At 40.5% G+C, this 19,822-nt stretch overlaps 1 protein-coding gene across 4 annotated transcripts; it reads left to right on the forward strand.

Moving 5' to 3' along the window:
- The first annotated feature begins 272 nt into the window (after positions 1 to 272).
- On the forward strand, positions 273 to 18,870 carry LOC103357074 (kinesin-like protein KIF2A). 4 transcript variants are annotated; one of them, XM_008281464.1, is made up of 22 exons: positions 273 to 455; positions 6,812 to 6,906; positions 9,399 to 9,521; positions 10,288 to 10,342; positions 10,722 to 10,838; positions 11,150 to 11,194; positions 12,528 to 12,628; positions 12,752 to 12,847; positions 12,956 to 13,010; positions 13,118 to 13,280; positions 13,791 to 13,881; positions 14,024 to 14,087; positions 14,225 to 14,316; positions 14,407 to 14,549; positions 14,729 to 14,933; positions 15,091 to 15,201; positions 15,294 to 15,361; positions 15,664 to 15,789; positions 16,601 to 16,748; positions 17,421 to 17,522; positions 17,680 to 17,815; positions 17,944 to 18,870. In XM_008281464.1, the coding sequence occupies exons 1-22, from the start codon at positions 395 to 397 to the stop codon at positions 18,027 to 18,029; spliced, it is 2,283 nt and encodes a 760-aa protein (XP_008279686.1). In that variant the 5' UTR covers positions 273 to 394; the 3' UTR covers positions 18,030 to 18,870. The 4 variants fall into 4 exon arrangements, with proteins under 4 accessions (XP_008279686.1, XP_008279688.1, XP_008279687.1 ...); XM_008281466.1 differs by lacking the exon at positions 15,664 to 15,789; XM_008281465.1 differs by lacking the exon at positions 11,150 to 11,194.
- Positions 18,871 to 19,822: the final 952 nt, after the last annotated feature.

The following is a 19,822-nucleotide window of genomic DNA, read 5'->3' on the forward strand; positions in this document are numbered from 1 at the left end:
GAGGCCCAAAGGAGGCAGCTGATCCAAAACCTCACAGAGAAATGAGTACAACTTGATTTAATAGACATTCTACGAAACAACTCAAGAAGCGAATGTTATCAAATCATATTTCGATAGCTTGGACAAAGTAATTTGATCGAGGATATGAGTTTTTTTTTTGACAAATAATGTCAACACTGCAACCACTGGGTGGCGGTAACGCCCCAATTCGCTGTTTGCAAACCACCAGTAAGCCTCAACTAAGAAGAAGAAGAAGAAGAAGGCCATTCGGTAGCGAATGCTCCCTCTGTCGGCTGCATCTTCCTCCCAAACCAAAGACCGCCAAAGAGGCTACATTTATCCGGCTTATAATAAGTCTTTAGTCCTTTATTTGTTAATTTTTAAGTGATGTAGAATGGCGTCTGGTTTTGGGAAGATTGTCGTTGGTACTTATGTGGAGATAAAGCGCAGTGATGGTAAGTTTCACCCTGTCTGCTCTTTCCCCGTCGCCCAGTCTAAGTTGTTTGGGGAGCTTTGTTGCTGCGGTGCTGTTGAATGTAGCAACCGTTCCCGGCTGCAGACAGTAACGTTCACGTTAGCGTTAGCTGCACCGAGACGTTAATGTTAGCTGTCAGGGCGGAGAGTTTCAACATGGCCTAAGCCTTTGAATGGGCCCTCACCTTTTGTTAGCAAGCTTCTGGGCGAATTCAAGACATATTTTCCATTAGCTCTTAATTCATATTGATAGATAGCACCGAATGCATTAAATAGAAAATTAACGACGCACATTAACACATTAGCGTTAGTGACACTGAATTGCCCAAATGATGTATTAGAGCAAGGAATAAAAAAATTAAGATTAGCCAGACTAGCTAAATTGCTAACCAAGCTAGCTAACGTCAGTTATTCGCGTTAGCTTGTGACTAGCTAAACGGCTAACGCTAGCTACTGATGCCCGGCTTTATTCCAGCAGTAACACCGGAGTGGAACCTCACCACCACCCATTTAGTTAACGAGTAGTTTGCTCTTTGGTTTGTAGTTTGTGCCCCGTTTATTTCATTTATAGGTTGTTAAATGCTTATTAAGCCAACCAAAGTGACATTTGTTGCCATGGAAACCCTAAATAGTAAAAAAGCAAGTATTAGGATGTTTTAGAAAACGTAAACTTCCCATTGATAACAACATACGAACATTTGTAACTACGCCGGCTTTACAGATGTAGATTATGAATTATGACAGTGTTTTTTTTAAGAAGCTTTATTGGATAAGATCACCCTGTATGTCAATGGATTCTAACAGCACTGTATGCCAAGATAAAGCTAGCAAAGGCTATGGAGTATGAACACTTATGCCAGCTGCTTGTTATAGAAGTACTGCAAAATGTAGCTGGAGTAGTCCAGGAACAAAATGGGATTACAATACAGTTGCTTCAGTTTGCTTTTGAAGGTTAACAGACGAGTAGACAGAGAAAGGGAGAGGCTGCTTGTTGTATGACTCTTCTCTATGTGAATGTCAGCTTTATTCTTCCTGCCCTGTGTGGTTGTTCAGCTTCGCTTCAGGGCCGAGAAGCCAAAGATGACTGAAAAGTTTGTGTCATTCCTGTTGGCCTCTCCAGGACTAGGCTACACCCAGTGATCCTGTTTTGCAATAACCCCTCAAACGACAAATAATCTTTTCAGCAAAGCTATTGCCGAGGGTGTGTTCTAACCATTGTACTGGTTGTTACTGATTATGTCTGTAAGTCCATCATGTCTGAAAAATTTGATTACACTTTCATCAGCGTCTGGAGATCAGGGGTTAGATGAATAAAAGGCACAGCAGGCCCACAGAGGGAAGCCGTTCTGTCTGTCTGTCTGTCAGTTTTTTGCTCGTTGGTGTTGTGTCCAGAGCAGGGATTGCCCTCTCTCTGGGGGTTGGTGGCAGGGCCGGTTCAGATTCAAGCCAGATTCAGGCTATTAGCCACCACCCCATCTGTTGCAGTCAGCTCCCTCGATTCTGCCAGGACTCTCGCTTGCTCCTCCTGCTTTTTTTTTTCTTTTCTTTTTTTCTTTTCCATTTCATAGTCATTTCAGTCGAGGACAAGATCTAATAGAAAATAGCATTGGACTATTTATTAGATGGCCTGCAGTCGCTGTTTAGTTTAACAGCCTTAACACAGTGGCTTGTGTATGCGCTTTTTAAATTGAATAGTGTATTTCTTGTTTGATCCTGAAAGTGCGTTTTCTGTTGTTATCAGGCATTTGATTGCAAATTAAATATTGTTGTGTAGTGTAATAGTGTCTTTATAAGGCAGAAAAGAATAGAGGCATAGGCTACCTATTGGCCTAGTTTTTATCAACACATGCAGCATTTCTCTCAATCTGTGACATGTTGACACAATTTCATCAATGGGTGCCTTTGGTTTTGTGGTGAAACTGATCCTTTGAAGGCTTTGTTTGTTCCAAGGCTTACACAGATTGGAGCACCCCTTTTTAAGCCCCTTCACCGACTGGGAGGTGTCGGCATACCCATTCAGCTGGGTTTTAGTATAAAAGTGGGACACCGTGGAGGATGCATTTAGTAACGGAAAATCAGCATATCAGCTGCTGGAAGACAAGTCAGTGTGTGACTTAGCTCATGCTGCTATCGGAAGACAATGTGTGTACAGTATATGAGATAGGCAGCCTGTATAAATTACTGATCTCTGGAGAAAAAAATAAAATTTCCCTTCATCAGCAAGGTCAGAGCATACATCTACACAATAGTGCCTCTGGACCTTTGCTATAGTGTCTGCCAGAGACCATATGGTGTGCCCTTGAAACCTGTCAGAAGACTCTGTATGAAATGAGTCATGATGAAATTATTAATCAGCTGACTGAAAGCTATGTTGATAACTCCTGAATGATTTGAGTCACTTTTCAATTACAAACAACAAATACCTCCCTCGCATTTCAAAGTATTTCTATATTCTATATTTCTCTCTATCTTTATTTTCTTCTTTATAATGTGAGTTCAGTGGAATAGTTAAATCAATCATTTAAATAAATGATCTACTTCTTCTTTCTCTGAATGTAACGGGGCTAAGTTTTTCTTACTGTGAGAAATGTGGTTTTGGTGATGGTGTGAAGCCAGCTTGTGTGTGCTCAGGTCTCTAGGCCTTTCGCTATAATGGATTAGACAGGCCCCCAAAGTCCATGGTTGTGTATAGTGTTATGCTGTGGCCTTCATTCTCTGTTTCTATAGTTGATGTCATTGGTAACTGTTAATTTCTACCATTAGCAACCTTGCTTAGAAGGCTTTTCATGAGAAATTGCTTTTAATGTTGAATTCTAAATTAATTGGGTGATCAACAACAGTATTTTTTCAGTGTTGGCCTGTCTGGGCCTTCGCACTTTTTGTGAGGGTCATTATGTCAAGACACACTGCTTTGTGTTAACAACAGAGATGAAGTGGTGTCAACATACAATAAAGATGTCACTGTGTGCTGGTGGGTACAACAAACATCTCACTGAGTCAGCAAAGTCAGAAAAAACAGATATAATATTTATTGTGTTTGCTGTTGTAATGGTAAGATAAGATAAGATATGCCTTTATTTATCTCACAGTGGAGAAATTCACATTTTTGGTCTGTGTGATTCTGTCATAAATAACTTCAGAGTCTAAGCTGAGTTCAACCCTGTTTGAGAGGTGATTTGGACAGCACTGGTTGACCCAAACAGATAGACCCTAAAGCAGGTTCAGCATGGATCACTGTCTCTGTGAACTGGGTGTCAGTGTGTCTCCAGAGCAGACAGGACACAGTTGAGAGAATCTATTTGACTCAAATTGACAATGATGATGCTTCTTATTCTTGCAGCAAATTCAAAAGAAACACTACCACCAATTTCTCAAAGAGCAGAACGTAAATTTGCAGACATGACATGTCTTTGGCCACTCTTCCTGCAATCAACTAGATCATACGTTTTTTTAGACTGCCTTATGGTGTATTTCATAACAGTTGTCAGCTGTTATGAAGGAGATGAAAATAATGATTGGTTACTGTTATTAGCTCCAAAAGTCCAGATTGGTACATGCCTAAACTTTATTGTCATATGTCTAATGTCTAATATGTCTAATGTCTTTATCACATGTGGTTTGAAGGAAGTGTTTTTCTGCTCTGCTGTTGTTACTTATGCAGTATGTAGACGAACAAGTCATATCACAATTTACCCACAGGAAGACTGTGGTCTCACACTGAACTGCTGACATTAGCTAAGCAGCCAGCCACATTGATTTTTTTTTTGACTTTTCTTTATTTTTTTTATATGGGTTGTAAATGGCTATTAGCAGGAAGTGATTTGGATTTTACCCTGCTTGACATTCTTTTGTCTCCAGTAATCCTCTTGTGTGCTTCAGTCACTTTTGCAGAATGTTGTGCTTTCACCACTCTTTAAGCACAGGTGTGACACCGAGCATTAAGAGTCTGCTGGTGTCTTGTTACTTTTCAGCATTGTGTTGCTTACACTCGTGTTCATTTTTAGCTGACTTGCCACAGTAAAGACCTTGCAGATGTTGACATAAAAGTTATGAAGCACACAAAGTGTTGCATGCTCAGTGAGGCGGATGACAAAGACAAAAACCAGAATGAACAGAGAAGAAACAGATATTTTCATACAAGGCTTAATGAATGACTGAATGGTGTAATTATGGAAATGTTGTACATCATATGAATAAGAGTTAACAGCCACTAGATTGAACACCTATTGAAGACTTGGGACTGGTACTGTTCATCACTAACGCTAAATGATGAGATATCCTGAGGGGATAAATGTTGTTTGTCTTGTCAGTAGATTGGTAGAGACTTGGAGAATTAATGCCAAAGTGCATTGATGCTATTTTGGTGCATTGTCATGTACCAACACCTTTAATATGCCCCCCTGTCTGTTAGTTCTAATGGTTGTGAATAGCAATGAGGTGAATTTAACTTTTTCAAAATCTTTTTAAACTAAGTTAGGTCTGTTTAAATTGCCACAGTGTTTCATTCTGGTTAGTAAAGAGCTTATTGGCATCGAAGTGTGGCATAGTTATTTGCTTTACCTTATTTTCAATTACACCAGTTTTATCCCTGTTGATTTGAGCTCTGGAGCTGAGCACAGCCTTAACTACAAACACAATTATGAGGACCACTGTCATTTTTTAATAGAATGATGGAGGGAGGGTAGAGACAGGTGGTGAGGTTCACATCATCATCATCATCATCGTCGTAGTTATCAGATTGTTTTTTCTTTACAGTATGTACAGCTGTGTTAATTGTGTTATGTGGCAGTTTGGAGTAAAATGTACAATTTACACATTCAAGAAAACACATATGTTATACATATAACTACTTAGTCTAATCATAGTTGTACAACCAAAGGAAAGCGTCAGATACTACTGTGTTAATGCACTTCAGTTTTAATGAATTAAATCTATTCCAACTTCAGTTGATTGACTAAGTAATAAAAACGTATTCCTTTTTAAACATATGTCTACCTTCTGAAGGCGCCTGATCTTCTGAGTGCACAAAATGTTTTTCCTGTCTCTCCCGGTTGAACCATAATAGATCTGCTTTTCCTGCCTTTGACATTGTAAAACCATTGTATGTTAAATCAATCTAATGCTCAGCAGTTGAGAACACTGAAAGCATCTTTGCCTGCTAGCTCCGTGTGTGTCTCTGAATAATGGATACTGGAACACGGTGTTTCCCTGGATTGTGATGGGAATTTACAGCAAGCACTCAAATCCACACAGGCAAAGATGGGAGGGCTGAGCAGGCTTTTTTACAGCTGTTATTATTACACTGCAGGCAGAGGGGCGGAGAGAGGCACACAGGCTCGCAGCAGCTGCACTCGTCTCTATTATCTGGGATTCACTCTAACGGGTCATTATCAAATCTCATGGTCAGAACTTAACATTAGCTTCAGTGTATTGCCTCTCACATGACACTGTGTGGCCAATTATTAAAATACAAATTAACGAAACAAAAATAACTTTCTGCTGGTCATTATTGAGCGCAAGCAGGATGTGGTTTAGTAATGTATCATTTGACATCATTGTGTACCAAACTGTTATGGTCTTTTTAACTGTGATAGCTACGACTGGATTATGTGGTTAATAATGATGACAACACAGTTTTCAGTTTTTAGTTATAGCTTGAAAAAAAATGACTGTGTAGGACCATATAATCATACGGTGATTCAACTTAAAGTTAGTCATGATAATTCTGACTAACGGCCAAACTAATTGGAAGAATTTTGTTGTCCACAAACAAACTGTGGATAAGCGGCACAGGTAGTCTAAAAAGTAAGAGGATAATGCTACATAGACTTATAATTGAAAATTGAAATATGTATGCATAAGGTTGTCATGATAAAACTAATAGTTCTTACTGTGTAAACAAAGACACTGAACCCTCTTTTTTCCACCTCACTGCATCTTCAAATACAACAGTTCTATTTTAACAGGACTACTTAGAGATCTGATCAGGGTAGCAGGTGGTAATTAGGCCTTTTGTAATTCACCCCACTAAATACGTTACCTCGCTAATGTGCCAGGCAGAGTGTTGTGTGTGTCAAATCGATTTTATGTGTACCTGTGTGTCTCTCTCTGTGTTAAAGATAATATCCTTTTATCATTGCTAAATTATGAAGTCATGAATAGCGCATGCAAGACTGTTATTACTATATTTATATACAATAAAAATAGAGATACCGCCATCGCCATTGTTACCAAACTAGGGATCTAAAAAGAGTTTGGGTCCCACTAAACACTGCCTTCAGTCCTCAGCGTTATTCTGCCAACCTGACATTTGATTTTGTCTATGATGCTTTTACAGGACGTATACATCAGGCAATGGTGACCTCACTGAATGAGGACAACGAGAGCGTCACAGTGGAGTGGATAGAAAACGGAGACACAAAAGGGAAGGAGGTAAAGCACCATTTACTACCATTTATTACTCCTCAAAGCACCAACAGCAGCAGCAGCAGCATGTGCTTTTATTTTCCACAGCAATGAATAATGCATCCAAAGGCATTTGGGAACTGCTGTGATTACGCAAGTAGTCTGCATGTCTTACAGTCCCACCAGATACCACCTTCTGTACACTGATGTGCATGAGCTTACACAGTCTGTAATTCTGATGGTGTGTCTCCACACTGCAATTTTAATAGTATGTCTAAGGACTGGGAAATAAAATAATCTAGATAATAAATACAAAACGTATAACCTAAATAAATATGATACATCCATCCATCCATTATCTGGGAGCTGGAGCTGGAGCTGGAGCCTATCCCAGCTGACTATCACAGGGCTACACTTAGAGACAGACAACCAAGCACACTCACATTCACACCTCCGGACAATTTAGAATCACCAGTTAACCTCAACGTATTTTTGGACTGAGTCAGAGGAAGCCAGAGAACCCGGGGAGAACCCACGCTGCAGGGGGGAGAACATGCAAATTCCATTCAGAAAGATCCCGGGTGTACTCACCGGAACGCAAACCAGCAACCCTCTTGGTGCGAGGCAACGGTGCTAACCACCGAGCCACCTTGCAGCCCTATGATACATTTATATTGTTAATATATAAATTTATAATGAATGTATCTGTTCTTCATTTGGGTCAGCCCTCATCAGCAGAGTCATCCAATTAGGCTATAGCAGTTATACAGCTGACACATGTGGGGCCAAAAAAAGGAGAAAACACACGTTGTTGTTTTTAGAAAGTACAAATTTGTGAATTCAAGAAGATTTAAACACCCACTCAAGGTGTAGAAACTGTAGCAAAGTGAAGTCACATCAGTGAGAAACAAATGGGCTGGATTTCTAAAGTTAGATAAATGTGCAGCTCTAAATAAATAAATGTCAGTTGCAGAGATGGTCAAATTTTTGATTCAGAAATAAACTACTGAACCATAACAGACCTTTATTTGATTTATTCAGGAGTCGAACCTAACTTCAAAAATACCCAGTGAATCTCCACACGCACATGTGTGTGTATCTGTGAGGTCTAACAATCATGTTGAATGCTTTCTCTGCTACATGAGTGGTTGAATGTAAAATGAGATATTTGTTGGTGTCAATCAATATGGAAGAATAGCTTGATAAAACATCCGGCCATATCGCTCAGTCTATGTGTAATTCAGTATCCAGCAATGTAGTGTAATTGTTTTTGCATGTATCTGTTACACAGTATATAGAAAGGTCACTAATATATCATCCTACGCCTAAGTTGTAAAGTCAGCAATTCACTGTAAGGTATTCTAGTAATTTGGATTGTGAAATTGGCATCTAATTAGATCTGAGCATTCTATGATCAGTAAAAATCTGTTTGACTACTCTGTTTCTTTCTTTTTTCCTCTAATTTCATATATGTGGTTAGCAGGAGAAAGAAGCGGTATATTGTTACCACAGTAATCCGTGTCAGTGATGTTACTTTGTTGCTGGCCAACTATCAGTGACTGATGGTGAGATTGAAATATTTCTGACACATACTATTTATTAAATTTACAAGACAACTTTTAGCCTCGTAAATTATGGATGCAAAAATCACATAACCGCACTGTAATGTTTTACTTTTAACTCTTGTAGCTGGTAAACATTTGTAGTTGCTTTAAGTATGTGTTTAAAGAAGTGTCTGACTTCTGCAAAATAATCGTCTATTCATATGATGTGTATGTTCCAGGGAAGAGCCTGTCTCGTGCCTGGCTAAATATAGTTTTTGTTTTGTTTTTTTTTTTTGCTTACTGACTAACATGCACACTCATGAGCTACTGCTGAAGTCAGATTCAAGTCTATCTCATATCCATCAAATCTCAAGTCCCCACTTTTATTAAAGTCTGTCTCTCAGCTAGTTTGATCAGGGAGCCTTTGTCAAATTTACAAACTGATGCTGAGCTGTTCTATGAACTTTAGAAATGGCAGGCAGTCACTAGAAAGAATAGTTAAACATATTTTGATTTATTTTTTCAGGATTTAGCCTGAAGGTCTTGGCTACTGAGACTATTATTATAAGCAAGGATCTTTCTGCGTAGAGTTTACATGTTCTCTCCGTGCAGCGTGGGCTCTCTCCGGGTTCTCCGGCTTCCTCCCACAGTCCAAAACCATGTTGAGGTTAATCGGTGATTCTAAATTGTCCGTAGGTGTGAATGTGAGTGTGCTCGGTTGTCTGTCTCTAAGTGTAGCCCCGTGATAGACTGGTGACCTGTCCAGGGTGTCCCCTGCCTTCACCCTAAGTCAGCTGGGATAGACTCCAGCCCCCCCTCGACCCTTGTGAGGATTAAGCGGTGTATAGATAATGGATGGATGGACAAATAAATAGTGTTATAAATACACTGCATTGTTCCACTGTCTAATACCAAACATTGGTTAATTAGCATACAAGTAATACGCTGTCTTAACACTCCTTTGTTTCTGGACAGATTGACTTGGAGAGTATATTTGCACTTAATCCAGATGTGGCACCAGATGAGGAGATCGCCCCGAGTCCGGAGACTCCACCCCCTCCCACGCCCGTATGTGTGAAGGGCAGTAAAATTGCAAAGGTGAGTGCTTCTGTGCTACTTTATCAGCAACTGTATGAAATCTGAGACACTTTGTGTTTCCTCCCTCTCTTTACCATCCCTTGTTCACATTATAGCCAGAATGAATATAAAGTCTTGCTCAGGTAGTTACTGTGCAGCTCAGTTGGCTGGACCTTAATTTAGATGCAGGATCCCTCTAGGTAACCAGCTAATTGGTCCTTGTGCTAACACTGTCTGCAGTGCACAATAGATTAGTGCTGTGATTGTATTGGTAAATATAGTAGTTGTGATGACCTGTGGGTTTCCTAGCAGAGGAAATTGCTGAGATCATTTAACATGTTGCTGAAAATTTATTATTTTGAACTAAAGCTCGGCTGTAGAATAGTGTTGCAAAGTTATTGAATGCCTCTACCTGACACTCCAGTTTGAAACTAGTTTTATATTGTAAGAATATAATAATTGTGATAATTTGTATGATATCTAATTTTATTGCAGATCCATAACCTTAGGTCAAACTCTACTTACATTTCTTTTTGAACTCACTTAAAAGTATGTGTGCTGGGACTGTGATCTCAGGCATTAGTACTAAAAGAAGTGGACTCTTTAATCAGCGCTAATCTGACTCTTGGGCTTTGTCTATTTCTGTATATGCTGAGCAGTCATGAGAAGCAAAGTTGTGAACTGAGTGGAACTGACACATGTTTCCTTTCTTGGGGGCACCCATGAAATGTAAAAGCACAAGTAAGAATCACACAACTCAATATCTAACCGTAGCTTTTTCTTGCAGAACCGACGGACGATAGCACCTGTTAAGAATGACACTCCGTCCAGGGATAATAGAGGTGTGTGTCTGTTGAATTGCTAAAAATATTTGCTTTCTCTCAATTTGGTGTCAAAATATTAACTGTTGTGATATTTATGGTGGATGAAGAAAAGCAATAGTCATGGCATACAAGACACATCATTGACCAATATTATGGGATTATTCTGGCTTACTAGAAGTACTCTTTCATAATATTCCACACGTTTTAAACCTGTTATGTCACAAGCTTAAATTATTAGGTGACCTAAGATGTATAAGGAAAACAGAGGAGAAGGATTACAGTGATGTGAATACAAAGACAGACAATTCTTGATCTTGAGTTGCTAATTTTGGATAAATATATCAGTATCACTTGGCAGTGACTTCTAGATAAAGAGATTGGGTTTTTGTGTTTTCAGCAATTCCCACCCGGGCCAGACCTCCACAACCTCAACAGCCAGAACCTGCTCCGCCTCCTCCAGCCCAGCAGCCTGCACAGCCCACTCAAGCCCAGACACAGCAGCAACTACAGAATGGTAACATGATCGAAACAATCATGTTTTTCTAATTTAGCCTAGCTAGGATCTTGTGATCTTTGTTAGGAAAATTCTATTTTCAGACCATCAGTTATTAGGATTTGGTTGAAAGTCTCTAGCCCAAACCCCTATGCAAATGTAATATCCTTATAAGATTTATTTTCTTTTTACAAAAATATTGTCCAGTGATTAGTTGAGAATGGCTTCTCTTTCTTTTAACATTAAAGGTATTTTAATCAGTTAACTGTAGAAACAAATCAATCAGGATTGTTTAATATGTCATGTTTTTGTCGATCACATGTTTATCACAGAATCCTCACATCAGCCGATACCCAGAAAGGAGTTTGGACAGCTTTGTATGTATCATCTGCATGTTACTCCTGTCCTCAGTGCTTTATGGTGATTCTAATAGAGTTCCCAATAGAATCTGAGAGTCCTCTAGTCTGACAAGAAGATTGAACAGTCAAATGTCTGCCAGATACTATTCAGAACTGTGGTGTGGAAATGAAGCAGCACAAACACAATCCATCCAGCAGACAGGCTTTCTGGGTATTAGAGAGGGAGTTAAAAAAAAAAAAAAAGAAAAAGCGTTTGTGCTGCTGTTAGGCTGCACTGCCTTTTCCCTTTCTGATTTCTGCTGAGTCACACACAAGTACACGCATGGAAAAGCCTGCGATGCTATGTGCTACTCCTCTGGGCTCAGACGGCAACAATTACCTTTTTCATGACTCTCTATTCCTTCAAAGTGCTCACTGTCATTTAATGAGCCAAGAGGAGAAGGACAGAAATGCCTTGTTCCCCCTCCTGACCCCTCAGCTCCCCCATCGACTGCCAATGAGCCTGAATAACCCCCCCAAGTCGTGACAGTGGTGCATTTCTCTTATACCTCCTTCCCCTGGTGCTGACGCAGCTCGTCTTCTCCTCCCAGATTAGAGCAGATTATTAATCCCTCTGCTCTGATAGTCTGGGTTCTCAGGGAGTGGAGCCAACAGGAGGCCAGGACTGTATTACAGGGCTTTGCAGTGGGAAGCTGGGCCTGCAGCAGCGAGCCAGGGCAAATCAGATAACACTGGGTTTGATGCAAGGAAATCAGAAGTGGCTTTTACTTACATTTGCTAACTTGTGTGCTCTTATTGTGGGTACTAATCTACACTACACTAATCTGTGGGTGTGCTGTGCTGGTAGCTTCGAAATAACATTCTGGTTGATTGCTGGTTTATTAAGATAATCATGGAAACTTCCTCTAATTTTCAATCGGACTGGAGTAATTGCAGAAATAAAGACACATATAATCCTACATTGAAATGAGTCTCCGCGGCCCCTGGTCCAGTTGTGTTTGAGAAAATGGATAGAAGGGATAAATAGGAAGAGCAGGTTTTGAACACACTGTAAAGGCCTTTTGTTGGTTATGCAGTGAAAGCAGCTAGTGTTATGCTGGAGACACTGTGTGCCAGACACTGCATCCTGGTCTGTGGTCGCATTATTACTGTTCTGCTTTGTTGGAAATAGCCCAAGGTTTCCCATCTGTTTAAAGGAAGACCAAGAGAGAGAAAAGCTGAAGAGACAGAGGAAGTTGGAGAAACAGATTGGAAAAGAGATGAGAGAAGAAGAGACCTTTTTGCAAAGAAAGGCTCTTGGTATATGGTGTAAGACACAGACGAGTCACTGTTTCTCTTCTTGTAATGGCAGCAAGGAGGAAGTCCAACTGTGTGAAGGAGGTGGAGAAACTGCAGGAGAAAAGAGAAAGACGCCGGCTTCAGCAACAGGAGCTCAGGGAGAAGAGAGCTCAGGTACGTCAATATATGCTATTTCATTTTGTAGTTAACAAGATATAATCATTGAATATTGATAAACTACTTTTATTGTACTTACTTAAAACATACTTGTGCTTGTCTTTCCTTGTACTTCTTCAGGAGGTGGATACCACCATCCCTAACTATGAGATCATGTACATGATCCGAGATTTCCGAGCCAGTCTAGACTACCGACCTCTGACCACAGCAGACCTGGTGAGTAGAGGCTCAAAGTTCTTCCTCTTCTTCTCCACTTTACCTGATTGTTGGGTGCTGGCCCGCAGCAGCAATATAATAAAATGTCTTTCTTGTTGAACTGTCCAGATTGAAGAGCACAGAATATGTGTTTGTGTGAGGAAACGTCCACTTAACAAAAAAGGTAAGATCTTTTTTTATCAACGCTGGTCTTATGACTGATTATTATGTGTTCAATTCTAATTTACACCTTAAGTATAAATGCAATTCAAAGTCTTGTCTGTGTTCCAGAGTTGACCATGAAGGACTTGGATGTGATCACCATTCCCAGTAAGGATGTGGTGATGGTTCATGAACCTAAACAGAAAGTGGATCTGACCCGCTACCTGGAGAACCAGACCTTCCGCTTCGACTATGCCTTCGATGACAGCACTACCAACGAGATGGTTTACAGGTTTGTGACAGCTAGTTTAACAACAAACTGAGCCGTTAGGTCAATATGATGTACGTGCTTGCTTCTCAGTTCTAGTTTCATTTCTGCTTTATTCAGTTTCATTCATATAGCAGCAGATCATCGCGTAGGTCCTCTTAGTGCACTTTGCATAGTATGGTCACAATATAACAGCATTCTAGAGAGAAACCTAACACTGGGGCTACTGTACACGATCAAGCACTTGACACTTGTTTATCCTAAAGTGTATTTGAGCACTGTCAAGTTGGTTGCTATTATGTTAACAACAATACCACTATTAGTCAGCCGTATATTATTGCATGTGTCGTAATACCAGTAATAATGATGAGCACTGAGAAGATCACACCTGACTGACTAAACAATGTGATAACGTAGTGCTTTGTTTTACACAACTGAATTGGTGACTAACATGTTTTTCTTTCTGTGCATAACTGTAATTATGTCTTGCTTTTGCAGATAGTGAATGAATGTGTGTTCTGTCTTTTCCTGCAGGTTCACTGCCAGACCTCTAGTGGAGACTATTTTTGAGCGGGGCATGGCCACCTGCTTTGCGTACGGACAGACAGGCAGTGGAAAAACACATGTGAGTTACATGCAATGACTTCTTAAATTAAAAACCACCTCTTGCAAAAGCTGAAACCTGATTGCATTCATTGTGAGTTTTTGCCTCATTTCAACACTGCTGAATGCAACTAAAATGCGTCTTCACCTGTGTTGTATTTTAGACTATGGGTGGAGATTTCTCTGGAAAAAACCAAGACTGCTCTAAAGGAATTTATGCATTAGCTGGTAAGCAAATTTGCTGTAATTTCTGACCTAAGTGAATGCATCCTGTTGCCTAAAGGAGTTCAGATTCGATTTGTGTGGGTATAAGATTTTGCTTTAATATGGTTGAAGTTGTGAACCTCTTTTCTGTTTTTGTGCAGCTCGGGATGTATTTCTCATGTTGAAGAAACCCAACTACAAGAAGTTAGATCTACAAGTGTATGCAACCTTCTTTGAAATCTACAGTGGAAAGGCAAGTGATATGTAATAATTTCATATGATTGACATGATCATATGTGATTAACATTAACCGCTGCTGACTGTACTGTGTATGTACTGACAGGTGTTTGACCTGCTGAATCGTAAAGCTAAGCTGAGGGTGCTGGAGGATGGGAAGCAGCAAGTGCAGGTTGTTGGGCTTCAGGAGAAGGAGGTCAAATGCACAGAAGACGTTCTGAAACTCATTGAAGTGGGCAACAGCTGCAGGTAAGACAACAGGAAGTTTAATTTTGTATTTGTAGTACATGTTTTTTTATAAACATATTGCAACTTATTTTTGTCCTTCATGAAATAATTTAGTCACTCACAGGTACAAATGTCATTTTTCTTGATTCACCCTTGTTTGCCTGTTGTTCATTTTTACATCTTCTTCCTCTCACTCCTAGAACTTCAGGACAGACGTCGGCCAACGCTCACTCATCCCGCAGCCATGCCGTGTTCCAGATCATTCTTCGGCGGAAGGGCAAGATGCATGGGAAGTTCTCCCTCATCGACCTCGCGGGAAACGAGAGGGGCGCTGACACGTCGAGTGCCGACCGCCAGACTCGTCTGGAAGGAGCTGAGATCAACAAAAGCCTGTTGGCCCTGAAGGTCTGTGGGCAGCCAAGTAAAGCAAAAGAGATGGCAGCAGCTCCCAGAGTTTTCTGCCACATGTTTGTTCGTTCGTGGAAAATCAAAATACACAATAAATACACATTTTAGTTTTTATTAATTGTATCACTTGTCTTTCTCTTTCTTCTTATTTCAGGAGTGTATCAGAGCTCTTGGTCGTAACAAGCCCCACACTCCATTCAGAGCCAGCAAGCTCACCCAGGTCCTGAGAGACTCCTTCATCGGGGAAAATTCACGCACATGCATGGTCAGTTCTTTGTCTTGCTGAATAACCTGTGTGCACATTGTCGTACATCTTCATAGATATTAGTCTGAATAGTTTTCTCTTTCTCCAAACAGATTGCAACAATCTCTCCTGGTATGACGTCCTGTGAGAACACGCTCAACACACTACGCTATGCCAACAGGTAGGATTATGTTGCTGGACTGATTTGGACAGTGCCTTGTTGCTACAGGAACCTAAGGAAATGATTCCCTGTTGTGAAATTATAGCTCTTGTAATTCCTCTGTAATCCCTAGTGGCTGTTGTATAGATGTAGATTAGCTCTACCAATGGTGCTATTGTAAATTTCTCTGCTTACTCTCAGTAGTTCTTTCTGACTCTTGTATACCTTCTCACTCCTCTTTTTTTCCTGCTTTTTTTTCCCCCCCTTCTTGTCTCCCACCCTCTGCTCCTCTGTGCGCTGGTGTGGCTGGTGCCGCTGTGTAGAGTGAAGGAGTTTGGGATTAGTCCGTCAGACATCCCCTTCTCCCAGGGCGGTCAGGGGAGTCGCCCTGATCACTCGCCCACCAATACCTTTGAGTACGATGACTTTGCTGCTACCTCTCCCAGCAGGTCAAGCACTCCCCAAAGCACAGCACGCACACACACACAAACACACACAAATACACCCACAGTGCATGAGCTCCCTTCACGTTGTTAACATTTTAATACACAACCATGAGCTCACTTCGGCAGCTTCGATTCACTTCATCAGCTTCACCCACCGGGGAAGACTTCATCTGTCTCTTCCTTCCTATTTTTTCATCTGCATGACGTGACACTTCTCATGCTCTTCATCCCTGCTTTGACTTGTGCTTTCACTTTTATATTTGGCTGAGCTGTAGAGAAAACCTGAAGAACAATACATCTGTCTGTCCATGTGGGCGTGTCTTTTATTTGTTCTGTGTGATACCATCAGTGTTGATGTCGGGGACACCTGTGAAAGCTGAGAGCGATAAGTTAGAACAAAAACACGGTGGTTCAAGACTTGACTTTAGCTGTCTGGTAAACACATCCAGGATGAGCTCTTTGTTTGAGCCAGCTCTCAGCAGGTAATCCCTCTCAAAGTCCTAGTCCTAATTAATTAGCACTGTCCCTGCACGATATGTACAGTGCAGTAATCCCTCATCAGCAGCTCTGTGACGCCTTGTTAAACACAAGCTCTGACCATCCTGACCCCAGCGAGCACGATAACTGCCATCTACAGATTGATTACAGCCATCGCCCTCCCCCCACCCCATGCATGATGTCACTGCTGTCACAATGCTACCATGCTGTGCAAACTGTAAACTCCATACCCCGATCAAAGAGCCGCCATTTTCAGAGTGGGTCTGAGCTAAGAATGAAACGATCCCGACCAATTTAGTGTCTCTTCTGTCTGCAGGGTGAAGGAGCTAACAGTGGACCCCAACCAAGTGATGGAGGGGGGGCGACCCAACATCCACGCTGTCAACCAGCTGGATCTGCTGGACGAGGAGTGGCTGAGTATCTCACCTCAGAGAGACGACCTCAAACTGCTCTGTGAGCAGAATGTAAGTCTAGGAGGGAGGACTATGACTATACAATAACGTATATTTAGCATTATATCACAATTGTAATGGATTGCATGTTGTAGATATTTTGTGCAAAAAGAAACTGTACAGTTGAATCCAGACGTTTACATACTCTGTATAAAAAGACACATAACCTAATAAAAATGCTGACATTTAGCAAATATAAATAATTTTGGTAATCCTAGCTGACCTAAAACAGGAAAAGGTTAGTCTGATTTAATGTCAGACATGGAGGGAAAAAAAAAAGCTTTTATGTCTTTTTATACAGTGTAGGTAAGTTCTGGTTTCAACTGGATACACAGAAATGTCTGTTTTTGGCCCAGTAAATGAAGCACCTGTCACCAGTGTGGTGTCAGACAAGCTGTGCAAACATGCCATGAAAACACAAAACAACCCCTTTATTTCCCAGAACTGTCATGTATGGAGCATTTCATAGCGTATATTACAGAAACAGCATTTAATCCTTCAAATATATTTGGCAGGTTTCAGGGGGCCTGAGAAGTTTTGTTGCTTGTGAGAGTAACATTTGAAAGAATCTGCAGTATTTATCTGAACTGTATTATCCACTAGTAACCAGACTGCTGCAGTCATGTCTGTCGTGTGTTCAGTCTTCATGCTGTGTTACTTGCTGACACTGTATGTTTTTCATAGGAGGAGGAAGTGTCTCCCCAACTCTTCACCTTCCACGAGGCAGTGTCTCAGTTAGTGGAGATGGAGGAGCAGGTCCTAGAGGACCACCGAGCTGTTTTCCAGGTCAGAAGGAAACACACAACTCTTAAACACTTCCGCTCAGCTTGTCCTTCTTTGTGTTCATGAAAATAGATGAAAGCCCACTCCTGACAGTTTAAAGGCTGTCAAAGAAGGATATGAAGTAAATGTACTAAACGTTTTGTGTTTCTTCTCTGAGCAGGAGTCTATTCGGTGGCTGGAAGATGAAAAAGTGCTGCTGGAGATGACAGAAGAGGTGGACTATGACGTGGAGTCATACGCCACACAGCTGGAGCAGATCCTAGACCAGAAGATAGAAATCCTCACTGAACTCCGAGGTATGACTAAAACACACACACACACGTTGCAGACACGGCATCATGCTCTCATATTTTGGTGGATAATTGATCTGTCTGATTGTAAACTTGTGATTTGTTTTTTTTTTCTTTCCCCCTCTCTTCAACAGATAAAGTGAAGTCATTCCGTTCTGCACTCCAGGAGGAGGAGCAGGCCAGTAAGCAGATCAATCCCAAGAGGCCACGTGCTCTTTAGAGACTGAAGAGGTTTAAGTGGCACATTACAGAAACGTAACCACTAGATGTTTGGCACAACTCGAGCTGTCACGAGCAGCTGTGAAAACACAAATAAAAGGACTGTTTAAGGTAACAATAGACTCAAGGAATTGCATTTGTTATGATCCCTCTCCTAACAAAACTGGCTCTACACTCACTACGGTCTTTTTAGAAAACTTAGGAAGGAAAATAGTTTTGTTTCCTTCCGTTTTGGTTGATTTTTTTTTCATTGAGAATGTTTAGTTTCCTCTCCCTGTTATTAAATTATTTTTTTTATACTTGTTTTTACTTCCTTCGGACAGAATATCTTTGACCTGGTTTAAGAAGAGATCTTCATTGAAAAGTTTACTACGAATAACCAGTATTTGATTTCTGGTTTCTCTGGCTGACATTTCTGCATGTGCACTCTGTGATAGCTTATGTACACCACTGTTTCATGCTTCGGGGTCCTCAGTTTGCGTTGTAAAGTCATATTTCATTGTAAATGATCTCTTCTCTCTTTTCCTTTTACCAGTTTGGGAGAAGCCTTGAACCACATTGTGCTTCTTCCTCTGTGTTTCTTTCCTTGTGTCCCTGACAGATTTTTACATGTAGTTTGCTTCAGTTCGTGCCATGTCATTCTATGTGGCAACTGACTTAAAAACTCTTACCTAATGTAAAACATGTTTTCCACCCATTTAACACTTTGTTATAAAAATGAAACTAGAAAACTATTAATAAATGTATAGTGAAGACCACTGACCTACCATTGGTTATGTTGCTCAGTGTTTGCACCGGATGTTATGCTGGATGAAGAAATAAAAATTCATGTTTCATTTGAATGACTTTTGTGATAAATAAATGGACTGAATAACTCCCATAATCATAAAAGCAACTTTGAGCAGAAATGAACCTGAACAGTGATCTGCTGAGTACAACATCAGATTTCATCCTACTATATTGTCACAGCATTCGATGTGTGCATTAAACAATTTGTTTTACACATTTAATGGTAATTTCAAGTACAGAAAACTGTGATGCAAACACATGTATAGTGAGAGAATAGAGAAATACCTGAAGTCAAACATAAATGTGCATTATAAGGACTGAATTCTATTTAACATATTCAAAACAATAATAGACAAATGTTAACAAGAGAATTAAGTGTATTTTTGTAATTACAAATGGTAACTGAATTGTTGGGGAGTAGGTAGCTGCATATAGTGGTAGTTCAATGATGTCCTCAGTGTTCAACCCTGTCATCTCTTACGTCAAAATCAGGCTGCACGAGTGAATTATGAATCAAAAGCTGTCATAGTGACACTGTGGAAACACAGCCGTCACTAAATTACTGTTTGCCCTGAAGAAGCTCCTCACATATTGCACAAAACCAAACAGTACATGCACAATCCTGCAACCATAGCTAATGGATTTTGTACACAATGCATCGAGTACATCTTTTCTTTTAACTTCATCTTTGAAAAAGTCCCCCTAATTGTGGCTTTTGGTTTGGTTTGAGCCATGACCTGTGACTACACCTGTGACCTGCATCCTGTTGTGAAATGAGTGCACCCTGATGAAGAAAAACCCCCACGATCATTTTGAAAACCACAGCATAGTTGATGATCTTGTAAAAACAGCACGATGACTAAGATAACCAGTGTTGTGGTGATGTGAGAGTGACTGACACATCCTGACAGTTGTGTAGATTTTCTTTTACTGACTCACTGAATTGAAAACAATTCCTGGCAGAAACAGAATATTCTCTCGACAGAAACACACTTTAGGAATTGT

Source organism: Stegastes partitus, unplaced genomic scaffold (assembly GCF_000690725.1).
Source record: "Stegastes partitus isolate 25-593 unplaced genomic scaffold, Stegastes_partitus-1.0.2 Scaffold234, whole genome shotgun sequence".
NCBI lineage: Eukaryota > Metazoa > Chordata > Actinopteri > Pomacentridae > Stegastes > Stegastes partitus.